The sequence below is a fragment of the Macrobrachium rosenbergii genome, chromosome 53 (genome assembly GCF_040412425.1).
Source record: "Macrobrachium rosenbergii isolate ZJJX-2024 chromosome 53, ASM4041242v1, whole genome shotgun sequence".
NCBI lineage: Eukaryota > Metazoa > Arthropoda > Malacostraca > Decapoda > Palaemonidae > Macrobrachium > Macrobrachium rosenbergii.
Window position 1 is genome coordinate 52,296,104 of NC_089793.1, and position 16,262 is coordinate 52,312,365.

The 16,262-nt window shown below is 38.3% G+C and overlaps 1 protein-coding gene across 3 annotated transcripts in view; it reads left to right on the forward strand.

Annotated features, from left to right (window-relative positions):
- The first annotated feature begins 6,735 nt into the window (after positions 1-6,735).
- LOC136834469 (uncharacterized) overlaps positions 6,736-16,262 on the forward strand; it is a 17,341-nt gene continuing 7,814 nt past the window's right edge. The window contains exon 1 of one of the 3 annotated variants that reach the window (XM_067097076.1): positions 6,736-7,379. In XM_067097076.1, the coding sequence (XP_066953177.1) occupies positions 7,304-7,379 (76 nt within the window). In that variant the 5' untranslated portion in view covers positions 6,736-7,303. The remainder of the gene's footprint in view (positions 7,380-16,262) is intronic. The other 2 variants (XM_067097077.1, XR_010851821.1) reach the window with 2 other exon arrangements.

The following is a 16,262-nucleotide window of genomic DNA, read 5'->3' on the forward strand; positions in this document are numbered from 1 at the left end:
ATTATAGGAAAATAGAAAAGATACTCTATTAGATAAATTTGCATAATACAGCCATCTTTTTTAATAAGACTTATTATTATTATTATTATTATTATTATTATTATTATTATTATTATTATTATTATTATTATTCAGAAGATGAAGAACCCTATTCATAATGACCAAGCCCACCACCAAAGGGGCCATCGACTTGAAATTCAAGAAGCTTCCAAAGAATATGGAGTCTGTTAGAAAGAAGTGACAGGAGATAAGGGGAAATGCAGAAAGAAGAGACGGATAATTAAAAAAAGAAAAGATGTATTAACAAATTAATAAATAATTAGATAAGAATGCAAGTAAATTATTAAAATACAAGGACAATTGCATTAGATGGAAGTGTTACTCTGCAAGATCAGTTAAAAGGAAGACAATTAATGAAGTCTATATGAAATTATACTTGTACTGGATTCAGAAAATGACATATTATTCAGAAGATGAAGAACCCTATTCATACGGAACAAGCCCACCGAAGGGACCACTGACTTGTAATTCAAACTTCCAAAGAATAATGAGCAGAGGGACAAGTACTGCCGTTTATTGGTAAAAAACAGCTGCTTACAAAGTGGGACTCGGACGTCTGCGTAGTGCGCGGAGACCGCCGGTACAAAGATTTACAGATCAAACAAGTTCCTTAAAAAACTGGACAATTCACACAAAGAACTTAGTGATAAACAATGGCTAACACATAGAATAAATCACTTGTTACTTGTGCAAAATAAATGACTGCCTGGAAAGATAACATGTACATAAATTATAATCGTGATGGTAGATATATATATATTCCGCCCGACCTCAGGTCGGGGAAAAGGCACCGCAGAAAACGGGATGTTCTTCACAGAGAACGCGTCGAGCGGTGACTTTGCAATATGGCGTTCGTTAGGAAGAGGAATAGTATCAGGGTAGTAAAGCACTGCATCTTCGCTTGAACTTTTGAAGTTCCGGTTGCTCGACATCCTCTGAAGGGAGGCTGTTCCACAGTCCAACGGTGTGAGGAATAAAGGACCTCTGGAACTGAGAAGTTCGACAGAGAGGCACATCACTGCATGCTGCTCTCGGCAGGAAAAGGGGATCAGAGAACGATTGTGAGTGTGAAAGATCTCTGTTGAACTACAACTTACGAAAAAGTGACAAATAAGAGACCATCCATCGCTGATTCAAGTCATAACTACTACTGTTAGGAAACGGAAACCTACCACCACGAACCTCTCTATCTAAAAGAGATAAACTCTGGCATAAGTAGACATCCACACCAGTATTCCAGTAAAGGAAGTACAAATGACCTAAAACAGGCTGCATTGATTTGATCACTGTTATAAATACATGAGGCCTGGCGAACAATACCTAACTTTCAAAAAAAAAAAGTATACCTTAGTTTTACCAGACCACTGAGCTGATTAACAGCTCTCCTAGGGCTGGCGGCGTTTGCTGAAACTTTCATTAGATGTTTCTCAAAAGTTGGATGCGAGTCAAAGGTTGCACCTAGAATGGTTAAACCTTTAAACTCGTTCAGCAAAGTTCCATCCACCTGAAGGGGAGGATGGTGTGGGAAATCTGTACGAGATCTGCTAATCAATAGTGTTTTTGTTTTACTAGAGTTCAGCCCCATACCCTACCAACTACACCATTCCATGTCCTGACTGAGGCTGAGGGCAGTTTCATTTCTCATAAGTGGAGACTTTACTACACCCACAAGTGTTTCTTCATCGGCATACTGGACAACCTTGTTTACCAGGCCAACAACCAAATCACTTATATACACTAAAAATAACAATGGACCAGGAACACTGCCCTGTGGAACTCCACACACAATAGGTCTTGGTTCACTAAAGCTCCTGTCCAGAGCAACACGCTGCTGCCTGCCTGTAAGGAAATCTTGAAGTAATTCTAAAACATATCCCCCCACTCCAAGATTCTGAAGTTTATAAATAAGTGCCTTATGATTTACCAAATCGAAAGCTTTACTCTACACTCAAAACCCTTACCAAGGTTCCCTTGCAAATGGCACAGCAAGTCTAGAAGAGCATAACAGTTACCTAATTGCTTCCTGTAGATTCCACATAGTTGTATGGTAGCTTAAAAATTGATTTTTTTAGCAACTTTAGAGAGCACAAGAGAGGTTGGCCTGTAATTACTGCAGCCTGCAGATATGCCACTCTTTGGAATAGGCACTGTATTACTAAGCTTGCGCTCATCCACAAAGATACTACGTCGACATAAAAATCCAGTCATCTTTGGAGACAACACACTAGGAACTTTTTTAAAAAACGAAGGGAAGAAACCATCAGGATCTTCTCTGCCCCAGTTATCAAGATAATCCACAATTTTCTTAACGTCCCTAGAGCGAAATGCAAATTTTGTAAGAAGAGGGTCAGGATGACAGGTATCAGGGAGAGGGATTGCTTAGCTTCAAAGCTCGATGAAGCAGTTCAGCATTTTCACCTAGGGCCTAGTAACCAGTCTACCATCATCTGTTAGCAGTGGTGGAATGGAAGAGGGGCCTGACTCAAAGATAGATGATGCCAATTTTCTTACATTCTTATCTATTTATTTATTTGTTTTTTTTTCTTTTCTAATAACTGATTTCGTCGTTCTGTATGTCCTATTACCTTCTGTTACCTCTTTCAAATGAACACCATATTTGTTGGAAGCTCTAATTTGAAATCAATGGCCCCTTTGGGCTCTTCCCATATGAACAGTGTTCATCCTCTGAATAATAAGAACAGGGTTCATCCTCTGAATAATAATAATAATAATAATAATAATAGTAATAATAATAATAATAATAATAATAATAATAATAATAATAATAATAATAATAATAATAATCTACAATCAGGGACAAGCTGTCATCTCTGAGTTATGAATTACCCGGGGCAAGTTAGCAGGGTCAAGAAACCACCGCACTGCTGTCTAAAACCCTGCTGCCAGTGGCATGGCGGAAAGAACCCCTCAAGGCTGCCTTCAATGATCATTGCAGTGGCCCAGGCTGCAAGTCACAACTCCCCCGGTCCTCCTCAGCCTCTGCACCACTCCAAAGGAAGAAATGTATGCCTTTCCTGCCAAAATGGTATTCAGTAAAAATCTCTGTGTTTCAGATAAGTTTTCCCCCCAGAAACCACTGCAAACACAGACAGAGCTCTCAAGACTAGCAGGGTTATATCAGAGGGTACCACCCTTGTGTGCAAACCTACATGGACATAAAGAAGCAGCACTTGCTGAAAAGTCTACACAAGTGCTGCATTGTATTTTCAAGTGGGGACGCCCGCAAGTCTCCACTAATGGCTCTATAAAGGTGTGCTTACTCTGAAGTCGAGTGTAAGAAAAAAAGCATTCCAGCTTCAGACCACAGGGAAGAGGACAGGGTCGCCATTGACAGGCTAAAGCTTGCTTACCTAGAAGCCGATAAGCCCCCTCTCCCCCCAATGTCTTGTACCGGCACATACAAAAGGAAGCTTTAATTTTGTTATGATTCAAGTTATCTTTGAAATGTATATTCAAACTCTATATCACTCGTAATTTCTACATTTTAAAATATATAATCACCATGATAATTTGCATATTGTTCTATTTTGTTGTTGCTACTCTTGAGGAGAATCCCTGTAAAACTTCAGTGCTGGAAATCTGGCTCAGCTGCCAACCTCCTTTACATGCTCGATCGGAAGATGGCGATTTCTGATTTATTCTCCGTGCAAACAGGCAGTTCTACGATCAAGAGCCCGTGCTGGCTTAATACCAGCTGAATCGCAACTAAAAACGACAACAATAACTGAGAATAAATCAGTCACCCCCAAACTCCCGTGTGTCGTCTTCTGAATTTTCCATATCTACGATGCCTAGAAGTTTGCATCTACTATTTTCAATAAATAGACATGGAAATCTCTAAATAATTTTAGAAGTGAGAACAAATAACATATCCAATTAGGAAAACGGCTACATTCATCAAAATATACACCACCGAGAAACAAATTGATAGATTTCTTTGTAACTCGTTGAGAGTACGTTTTCCACGAAATAGCGTATTATAAAAATCGCCGAGACAAGTTACCATGATTTTACTCAAACTGAAAAATTTGAATTAGACATTAATTTATTAAATAACTCTGCCGTTACCCCGTAGAATTATGAATTTGTGCAGATTAGCCAGATATTGCCACTTGATACGAACAGAATGTCAGTTAATCTAATCAGCATACGCATGCGCAATTACGCTTCAGCAAGAAACATTTCCTGAAAGGCATCTCGGGTAGAAATTGATGTTCTAGTTCTAGTTCTTTCTTTAAACCACCTACATAGCCTACAGTTCTGGCCATTTCCTTCCAGGCTTCGTGCTATTTCAAAGCTATTGGTCCTCCGTTATGTGGAGAGGAGAGAAGGCTTCATATTCCCCCCTTGTCTCGGAACTGAGGCTAAGGGAACCGAGGCTGTCAGCTCCTTCATGGAAGCCATAAGCCCTGTGGTACTTTTGGTGAGAATGTCTACATATTATGCAAATCATGTCCATTCTGGGGTCAAACAACCTAGAATTTGGGAGAAATTAAAATTTACTTTTCTATTTACGCAATTCTTTGCTGGAATCGTTATCCTACCCGACAGAATCATAGCATCCGTGAGTTGCTGATTTGATATGGCAATTGCAAAATCCCCTTCAGAATGTTGACGATCACTGATGGAGAGATAGACCTGGAAAATACTTGTGACAGTGTTCAGGGGGCCAAATATTTTAAATCTCATTTTAGCGTGTCTATTCAGTTTAAATATACGCCAAGCAAAGTGGAAGGATCCTTCAAAATTAAATAAATGTGTAGCACGTCTAAAATGGTTCTGCCGCTTTTTAGACAAAGAGTTTCATTTACTGAAGACAGAGATAATTCCGATAGCGTCTGTTCTTATTTGTTCAACAGAGAATGAGGTGCTTCCGGAGATGGCTGATAATGATATCGCCCCGGTTACCGAATCATTAACACTCACACACACACACACACACACACACACACACACACACACACACACGACAAATAACCGCAAAGTCGCCAGATATCCTGTTTCTAAGGCCACGGGTTATTGTGCCAACACAAAAAGTTGATTCTCGTTTGATGCAGTCGTCAATTTCCCTCCTCTCGCTTCAAGAATTCACCGATTCACAGCCGTCAAAATTTATCACTGAATGTCCATTTCTTCTGACAACGAATTGGCAACATCGCTCTTCCACAGCTATTCTTCATTTCCTCCATTTTCGTAAATGGTATAAGCATCGTTCACGTCAGCCATCTCTCCTTCAGAATCTCTCTTTTAAAAACTCACGATCCTTCCAAGACTTTTTATAGTCAGTTATTTATCTGTAAGACTCTCGTGCAATCTTGCAACACCACCTTGTTTCACTGTTTCATGGTCACGTCGTCTCTTTTTCGTCCTCGTGATATAGTCGAATACGTCACTGTCATTTTGCCTACCCCCATTTACACTGTATAGAACTTCAAGCAAATGTATCCACAAACATGCTACTGATCTCACCGGGTTGGAGATTACCGTGTTGAACCCTTGCTACCGAGTCTAGCGGTCAAGACATCTGCTCTACTTACTCCGGCGATGATTAAACCTGCAGCCCTTTTAACAGGAACAAACAGATGCTTGGATACAACTAGTATAGCCATTAACTACCATCCCATTCCAAAACTTATTCAAAAACCACTAACATTATAGACTACGAGCGTAATCAATGGTAAGAAGTCAATAGATAAAAGCAACCAGCTAATATAGCATATGGCGAATTTCATTTACACGAAATTTTTTCTCTACGAAATTCAAATTGGCATTTGTCACACTTATCCCCACAGTTAGGAATAATGATTAAAGTAGTGAAAGAGACGAACTTGGACGCATTTTTTCAACAACACGAAAAGAACGTTTATGCAAAAACAATGATTTCTTCCAGGCCTTAGCTCAGGAGTTACGTCTCATGATCAAATTCCCGTGTAATGCAGTTTTTGTTATGGGGAACCACAGGACGGAGAACTAACTCATTTAATTATACTCAAAAGTTTAGGTTCTCTTATGCATTGAGGAGGTTATTTCCCGCCATCCTTCCAATCGCCTTTGCTTTTGCGCAATGGAACAAGGTCCCGTCTGCGAACTTAGAGGCTCCGCGCGAAAGGTTGGCCAAGTATATTTTAATCATTAATGTTACGGTGTCGTTATAAAATACACAGACACACGATATAAAATATCCATTGGGGATATTCTCTCATCCCTGGACACTCCGTTTCCTCCGGAAAAGGGAGTTTGTTGGTTGTTCTAAGAAACGAAAAGGGACACCAAGGCATTATACGAATTCCAAAAAATATAATGGATATGGGCAACGGTAGATAATAATATTGCTTATTATTATTATTATTATTATTATTATTATTATTATTATTATTATTATTATTATTATTGTAAATAAATAGTGTAAACTGGGGAGAATACTCAATGGTGAACAACTTAGTCTAACGTGTTCCTATACGCCGGTCATCTTTCTTTGTGATCGAAGGAGTGACTGACAAAGCGATATCTGCGTTTTGATATTTCGAAGGTTTATGAACACTTCGTCGTCATTCTCTGTGTAACGCTTCTTTCTTTGTCTATCACGACATCAGAGGAAATCCCGCGAACGTGCTGCATGTCGATGTCGTTTATCTCGTCACTGAAACACACATCCGTTACGTCTTATCGTTGTGACTGTATAAGCAGGACCCGCCCGCCATTAAGCATGGCGAGGAATAATGAGGCTGAATTTCGAGCTTTCTATAAACGACGAATTTTGAAATCATAATACGACGCAGACTGGTGATTTACGCTCGTTTTTCCAGTAGGAAATGTTACCCAGAATGAGTTTCATTATCTGGTGGGTTTCATAGAAGCCGTAGGTAGCAGACACGTTCAGTCGTTCATTCTCCTGAAGGACATCGTCAGAGTTGCACGAGATTATCTGATGCCACAGTGGACATGACATCATTCCTAGATATGCGTGGCGACAACGACTGCCAATCGGGCCAAAGCCCGAAGGGAAGGTCTTTGGTTACCGGAAAATGAAAATACCCTTGGCCAGTCGACATCCAGAAGCGAAAGTGAAAGGATTCATATTTCTTTAGTCATTATTTTCTCTTTTGAGTTTCGGGGCGTTCTCGATAGAGGCCTCTCTTTGAAACAGACATCATCTGCATTATCTGAACACACCTCGAGGAGGAACACCTCAGGGAATTCCGTTAGAGGACGTCCGTAATCAATGATCATGAGGCCGGGAAGGATTGTGGTGGTGATGGCGACTGTCAGCGCTCTTTTCGTTCCTTCAGGACTCTCAGGTACTGTTTTTTTTTTTTTTTGGGGGTGTTGTCTTACATTGCCGTAACGGGCATATAACCAGGCAATTCAAAAGTTTTCTGAAACTTTAAAGAAAACTACTTTTAGTGTCCTGAGCAAGTAAGCTAACAAATTACCTACTATCCATTTCAGGGGGAACGCGAGTCATCGTTTTTCTCAAATATCTTTCAAACTAATCAATTGGTCGAAACGGTACTTTGACACAGTGTACAAGACGCCTCCCGCTAATTTTTGGCAACATACTGCATTGTCAAATGGACAAGACGCCTCCCGCTAATTTTTGGCAATGTACTGCATTGTCAAATGGTTTTGCTTAAGGCGTTTACTCTTGACTTACGTGGCGGTGCCAACCATCACCAAACTATGCATTCGAACGTCCTTTGTCCCCATCCCGTCCCTCCCTCCCTCCCCCTTCGCCTCCTCATCCCTCCCTCCACTCACTCTCCTGTCCTCCCGATCTCCGTACCCCCTTTCCTGTCCATGGGGGGGGGGGTGGATAGCGGACGTTCGATTGCGTTGTTTAGTCCCGTTGACTCATGCGACTTTGCCGTTATAAGTCCAGAGGAAACGCCTTAACCAACACCATTTGACAATGCACTCTATTACCAAAAATTAGGGGGAGGGTGTCTTGTACACTGTGTCAGAGTACCATTTCGACCAAATGATTAGTTTGAAAGATATCTGAGAAAAACGATGACTCGCTCGCGGTCCCTGAAATGGACAGTAGGTAATTTGTTAGCTTACGTTCGGGACACTAAAAGTAGTTTTCTTTGAAATTTCAGAAAACATTTGAATTATCCGGTAATATGCCCGGTCCCTGAAATGGATAGTTAGATTGGCAGTTTTCTCCCTGGGTTCAACTGGAAATGAATACCAAGCACGCAATAAACATCGCTTGAAGGCTGACGACCTGATAAAGCCATTTTATCCGTCATTCGAAAGTTTATTTTAAACTAATTTATAAGAAGATAAACGAATGGAATCTGTAATGCGACATGGAGAGCATTTTTATCACAGAATAAAAAAATAAATATAATCTTGGATACCTTTACAAATTGAGCACCTGATACTCGCAACGAAATATCTTCTTAAAATGATCTATTGAAGTGCATCGTTTCAATCCAGTGTCTACGAGAACCTACTTATTTGAGACTATATATATATATATATATATATATATATATATATATATATATATATATATATATATATATATATATATATATATAGTATGTCTGTGGTGGGTAGCCTATATATTACATTTTTATTTTTATTTCTTTTAGTTTCGTTTGTTTGTTTTTAGCTTTTTTTTATAATTTTTAGATTTTATTCTTTTCCATTTTGTTTTATTTTATTTTTGTGATTTTTAATTTTACGTAAATTTTTTTTCCCCCTTTTATTGCTCTTCCAATTCTTTATTTATATCTTTTTTTTCGGTTGTATTATTTTGCTCTTTTTTCCAATTCTATTATTTTTACTTTTCTGAATTGTTTTTAACTTTTTGTTATTCATTTTTGATAATTTTTATGATATATTTTGTTTTTCATTTTCATAATATTCGTCATTTTATAATTCATTGTTTTTATCTAGTTTATTTTTTATCATTTATATTTGCAATTATTTTTTGTGATTTTTAATATTTTTAAATATTTCAACTTGACTCATTTTATTGTTTTATCTTTGTTATCTTTCCTCTCCTTAATTTTCAGTATTTTGTATTTGGTATAATTTTTATTGCTAATATTACTTTAAAATCTTTATATTTATTCTTATTCTAAGTAAGTTCTGTCAATAATTTTACTTTTTATCATTTAATGTTTTTGTTTTTATATAAACTATTTTCTTATTTTCACTTTCAGTTTTAGAATTTTTTGTTTCAGGTTTACTTTAATTTTCATGATTATTTTAATTATTTTTCTAAATTCGTTGTTACTTCTTTCCTTATCTACCTGTTTAATTTTCTAAAAATATTATTTTCAAATTTTTTTTATTTTTATTGTTTTTTTATTTGTATTTTTTAAATTTTTAATTTTTTATTTTTACTTCTGATTTTTTATTTTTTTTACTTATTTTTCTCATTTTCCTTTTTGGTATTTTTATAATTCTAATTATTTTTGTTTATATTTTATTTTTAATGTTTACATTATATTTTATTCTTTTTGTTTATATTTTATATTTAATGTTTTCATTATATTTCATTCTTCTTCTTCTTCTTCTTCTTCTTCTTCTTCTTCTTCTTCTTCTTCTTCTACTTTATTATTATTATTATTATTATTATTATTATTATTATTATTATTATTATTATTATTAATTTTTGGGGGGATGGTGGGTCTATCACAGTCATCCAATTCGACCGGGTGGTTTTTATAGTGTGGGGTTCCGGGTTGCACCCTGCCCCCTTAGGAGTCCATCACTTTTCTCACCATGAGTGCTGTTTCTAATAGCACGCTCTTCTCCATGAGTCCTGGAGCTACTTCGGCATCTAGTTTTTCCAGGTCCCTTTTCAGGGATCCTGGGATCGTGCCTAGTGTTCCTATGACCATTATGGGTACCATTTCCAGTGGCATTCTCTATCCTTCTTATTTCTATTATCAGGTCTTGATACTTATCAATGATCTCTCATTCTTTCTCATCTACCCTGGTGTCCCATGGCATTGCGACGTCAATGAGTGATTTTGTTGGTTTTGTCAGTCAGCGTCATGTCTGGTCTATTGGCACGTATCACCCTATCTGTTCTGATACCGTAGTCCCAGAGGAGGATCTTTGCCAGATCGTTTTCTATCACTCCCTCAGGTTGGTGTTCGCACCGTTTACTACTGCAAGCTAGCTGGTGCTTCTTGCACAGGCTCCAGTGGAGGGCTTTTGCTACAGAATCATGCCTCTTGTTGTATATACTGGTTCTGTGTAAGCACCAGGCATTCGTTTGCTATGTGGTTTATGGTCTCGTCTTTCACATTGCACTTCCTGCGTATGGGTGAGATGTTATTTCCATCTATCGTTCTTTGGACATAACTGGGTTCTCAGGGCCTGATCTTGCGCTTCTGTTAGCGTTCCTTCTTGAGTTCTCCCCTCTGTAGCCGTTGCCATGTTTCACCGCTGGCCAGTTCTTTAGTCTGTCTCATGTACTGTCCGTGCATTGGTTTGTTGTGCCATTCCTCTGTTCTGTTTGTCATTCTCCTGTCTCTGTGTGTAGGTCTTCGTCTACTTTTATCAGTCCTTCTTCCCATGCACTCCTTAGCCAATCGTCTTCACCGGTTTTCAGATGTTGCCCCAGTGCTCTGCTCTCGATGTTGACGCAGTCCTCTATGCTTTAGTAGGCCTCTCCCCCCTTCCTTTCGTGTTATATATAGTCTGTCTGTATTTACTCTTGGGTGTAGTACTTTGTGTATTGTCATGTGTTTTCTAATTTTCTGGTCTATGCTGCGGAGTTCAGCCTGTGTCCACTCCACTACTCCTGCGCTGTATCTGATTACTGGCACTGCCCATGTGTTTATGGCTTTCGTCGTGTTTCCGGCGTTGAGTTTTGACTTGAGTATCGCCTTAAGTCTCTGCATATATTCTTTCCTGATGGTGTCCTTCATCTCTTGGTGTTTTATATCCTTTCCTATTATTCCCAGGTATTTGTATCCTGTCCCATCTATGTGTTTGATGCTATTCCCGTCTGGTAGCATTATCCCTCTGCCTTTTTGTATGTTGACCAAGGCGCATTGTTCTATTCAAAGCTCCATCCTGATGTCCCCAGATACAATCCTTACAGTCTGGAATAGGGTATCTATTTCCTTGATGCTCTTACCATACAGCTTGATGTCGTTTTTTGAACATCAGATGGTTAATTCTGCTGCCTCCTCTCTTGAGTTGGTATCCAGCATCCATCTCCTGCGGTACTTTGGTCATGGGAATCGTGGCTGCTACGAAGAGTAGCGGGGACAGTGAGTCGCCTTGAAAGATCCCTCTCCTGAAGTTAACCTCTGCTAGTCTCATCCCAGAGCTTTTAGTTCTGTATTCCAGTTGCACTGTACCCAGAGAAGGGACCAACAGCTCCTCCATGGAACTGGTATTCAGGAAAACCATCTGTGTTCCCTGGTAGTTTTGCTGCACTCTTAATGCCATCCAGCAAAAAAAAGATGACATATGAAGACTGCAGGGTTATCGGACATTTCATCTATGTACACAAATATGCAAGAATACAAAGAACCACATTATAGCGAGAAATGAATTTCTATCACCAGAAATAAATTCCTCTAACTCTTCATCACATCGAACTCCGGCCCATCGAATGACGGTCTGAAGCTCAACCAACTCTGTGGGCTTAAGAATACAAAGAAATGCACGTTCCAAATCATATACAGTACATACTTGCTGATCCATATTCCTGTGGACTGGCACACCAGGGTCCCCTACCCTGTCGGAGAATATTAAAATAAAATGTTCAAAATGCAGATTCACAGGCACAAGGACTAGGTTTCAACTGGCAGGCTAAAGAAGGCATGCCTCAAAGATGATAATACCACCCCATCAGCCTATCCAAGTCTAGCCAACTACCAAGAAAATTCGATCTGTAACAGACCTAAATGCATAAAACCAGCATCATTGCAGCATTCTGAAGAGCCAACCACTGAGTTAGGATATGGAAGTGCTGTCTGCTCATCATATCACAAAGTCTTGTTTGTACAAAATTTCATTAACATGCAACCTAGTACCTTATCAGTATCGCAAACGGGATTTAGCCTACTTAGCATAGACGTGAAGCAGTTGCATTATTCCTATTTTGAATCTATACATACCAGTTTAGGTTCCATTCCTAGGTTATTCGTAACTTCATTCTTTTTTTGCAGCTTATTACCATATCATTATCCTGAAAGGCACCAGCCTAGTAAGGATGTAGAATGTTTGTGCATTCCATCATAAAAAAAACTACCAACAAGACATAGATGTCGCACGAAAACGGCTGAGTGATGTATGAGGCTTTGTGTTTCTCTGGCTTTGGCTCTTGTAAGAAGGGAGCACTATAGGCTTCCAAGCCTCATTGCTGAACCCAGGTAATCGCCATTTATCTATTAGAGGAACATTACTCTTTAACATGTTTAAAGAAAGAACACGTTCTAGTTAATTACCAAAAATTTATGGACAGCTTGGTAGCTGAGTAAGCAGCAGTCTCCGCACGCAACTGCACATAAGGAAAAAAAAAAAAGCTTTCCTCTACATCTCCAGAAGCATCCAAGTCAAGAAAAAGATTCTTAATTTCACGCGACAAAAAAGCTTAATCCTGTCAGTTTAGATTCAGGGACACAGCAGCCATGCTGACTGGTTTAAGCTATGGACAGCCTGTTGAATCTACACTAAAAAGCCCAGACTTGAAGCATCTCATAGTTTCTGTCCGTAATTTGTACTAGAATATAGGGTTCTTTTATGGTAACTTTGTTTTCATCTTCGCATGGGGCGCGAGACAGGAAAAAATGTTGCAAGTGGACCTTCTGGTCTATAGTGATTTATGAGAAACTAAGTTGACCAAATGATTAGCTAATCATTTAGGTCGAATGCACGATTAACGAAATGCTTAGGTTTGGCATATCGTTTCGTTGAGCCCACCCCCTTAGGAGCGACCATCACTAAATTACGCTCCGTATTTTGTCAAAGACGTAGAGGAATCCATCAGGCGCTAGTTTTTCTTTACGATGTTTCATCAACACTCCCTCAGCCATCGTATGGATGAAACGATGGTATATAGCTACCTAAATAGAAAAGAATATCAAATGAATGAAAAATCTGTTACAGTCCACCTCCAGCAAACTAAACTGAACCGTTTGTCAGCAGCGAACTGTAGAGGCCAGCCTCCCAAGGTGAATTCAGAACAAACATCCTGCGTTTTATGTCTAGTAATGAAAAATTCTCCTGAAGATGTATCTGGCTCCATTTATGAAATTCCTGGTAAAAAGCGTGATATAAAATATCATGGAGCAAACTGGAAAATCACTTTCACAACGAATCAAACAACACCAGAATTCTGTGAGAACTGGCCAAATATCAAATGCATTATTCGTACAAATGAGAGATTTAGATCATCCTATTAACTGGAGCGAAGCAAGATCTTTAGTCCCGCGCAACCACAAGGTTAAGAGGAATATCACCGAATCTTGTTTTATCAAGTCAAATAAAGGAAATATTCTAAATTTTAGTCTTGGCTTGTTTAAACTGGATGCCTTCATAATTGAAAAAGTTGTTGATAAATATCAGCAGCAAAATTAGTATTCGGTTCTATACATGTTCCTGGATCATCTCATTCTTTATTACCCTCTGACAATTAACCATCTCATATTCAGTTTTATATCTCTTGTGGTTAGTCCTATGGCTTTAGTTTGTGACCGCGTGATCCCGGATTAGCCTGGATCACCTTTCTGTTTATTACCCTTTGACAATTAACCATCTCAGATTCTTCTTCTTTTTGTTTACTTTGTAACCTCTCCATCTCTGTCCCATTTGTGCCCCCGACGATGCGTTAATAAACGTGAAAGTGCTTGGTACTGAACTTCTGCCTGTCATTTTGACACGTACACACACACACACACACACACACACACACACATATATATATATATATATATATATATATATATATATATATATATATATATATATATATATTAACTTTTATCACATCAATTGTTCTCATTAGTAGAATTACTAAAAGGACCTCATTCAAACTGGATGGTATTTAATGGAGTTTTTATTCAAAAAGTTACAAGCTTTCTTGGACAAACAGTCCACATTATCAAATATCCGTACAATGAGCAAACGTATAGTCCGGCTGTATTTATATCTTGTGCTGGGTACTTTTAATCCTATAATCGCCTAGCTCTTCCTGTGTGACCTCCACCCTCTCTTGACCTTGGTCTTTCTCTGATCCCTGGTTCCAGATGTCCGTTTTCCGTGCGTTCTCTTTGTTTCCTTGCTAAGTATATGATTTTTCTAGATATGCTGTCTTCAAAGCCGTTTCCGGTGTGCCATCGTGTTGTTGGCGCAAGTTATGAAGGCGTTTCTACAACCAGTCTAGATGTTTTGTTGGTGTTCCTGTACAGAAAACTCATATTTTCCCAGTCTATTCTGTGATCATTTTCCCAACAGTGTTTGGCAACTGCCGACGTCTGATTATAATGCCTTATGTTCTGCAGATGTTGTTTGCTTCGCTCTTTACATGATTTGCCAGTTTCGCCATAGTACCCTTCTTCACAGTCTAGACACGCTGCCATATAAACCCCTCTAATCTCTTCTTCCTCTAACTGACTTTTGTTTCTAACTATTTTATTCCTAATGGTGTTTTTGTAGCTACCTATCAATATGAAATTATTTAGCTTCCTGTTGATGGGTGCAATAGAGTTGTTGTCCGGAACTGTAATTATTTTCTTTCCTACCAAATTCCTTTTCAATCCTTTCCCTCTCCCCAAAATAGTTTTTCCTTGCTTTTGATATATCCCACCAATATAGGTAGCCTAATCTCCTAAAAACTCTCCCTCAGGTAATCCAACTCTTCGTCTAAAAATTCGGGACTGCAAATATAAGCCCTGATGGCCAACCCTGTCATTAATCCTATTTTTTTTCTTTCCTATGACTGGAGAACCTATGTATGTATGAATTGGTGTGTGTCTTCTTCCTATATACCTTGAATTTTAAATACCCTCTTGACCAGGACATCCAAGAAAGGAATTTCTCCTTCCTTCTCTTCTTCTAATGTGAACTTGATGTGTTCATTTAGTTTATTTATAAAAATAGATCTTCCCTTTCTCCCTTGTAAATGATCAAGATGTCATCAACGTATCTTACCCATTTTACGATATTTAAGTTCCCTTTATTTATTTGCCCACCTCTTCCTTTTTCAACCATTCCATAAAGATATTGGCTAGAATTGGTGAAAGACTTGAACCCATGGCCACGCCATTTTTTTGTATATAATGGTTTTCGCCCCACTTGAAAAACATTAACGCTGAGGGCCGCTGTTAGCATTTTTATTAAAACGTCATGATCTATGTCGCATATAGACCCCCTCCTCCATATTCTTTTTATTATTTCCATCGTCGTCTTTACTGGTACGTTAGTGAACAGGGAAGTTACATCCAAATGCAAATTTGCAGTCTTTTACGTTAATTTTGGATAATTGTCTATCAGGTTCATGTTATGTTTTAAATGCCCTTCGGATACTAAAACCCATTTTCCCATTATGTTGGAAAGAAATTTCTCCAGCCTCCTCTGCGGTGATCTCGTCGATGCCACGATCGGTCTTAGCGGGCACCCTTATTTTGGATCTTAGGGCTACCATAAATATATGGGATCTCTGGACTTTCCATTGATTTTATATGTTCTAATTCTTTTCTTTTGGTTTTGTCGTGATTTTTGTCAACGCTTCCCTTACTTCTTTGTTAAAATTGCACTGTACCCCTAATGTCCGGTTTTTTGTTGCAAACCTCATATGTGTTTTCATCGTAACTTTTGAATAAAAACTCCATTAAATACCATCCAGTTTGAATGAGGTCCTTTTAGTAATATATATATATATATATATATATAATATAATATATATATACATACACACACACACACACACACACACATATATATATATATATATATATATATATATATATATATATATATATGACTTTATATTGAATAGATAGTAATATATGATCTTGTTACAAATTTTTAGTTGATAATAAGTCCCTCTCGAAACCAGAAGGACAAGAACTCAGGGCGCCAGCCCATGGGGACGACGAACTTATTATCAACTAAAAATTCCCTTCGGTAACATATATGAAAATATATTATTTGTAGAGCGAATTGGATATTAAAGGACGTTTCTTATTATTGATTAT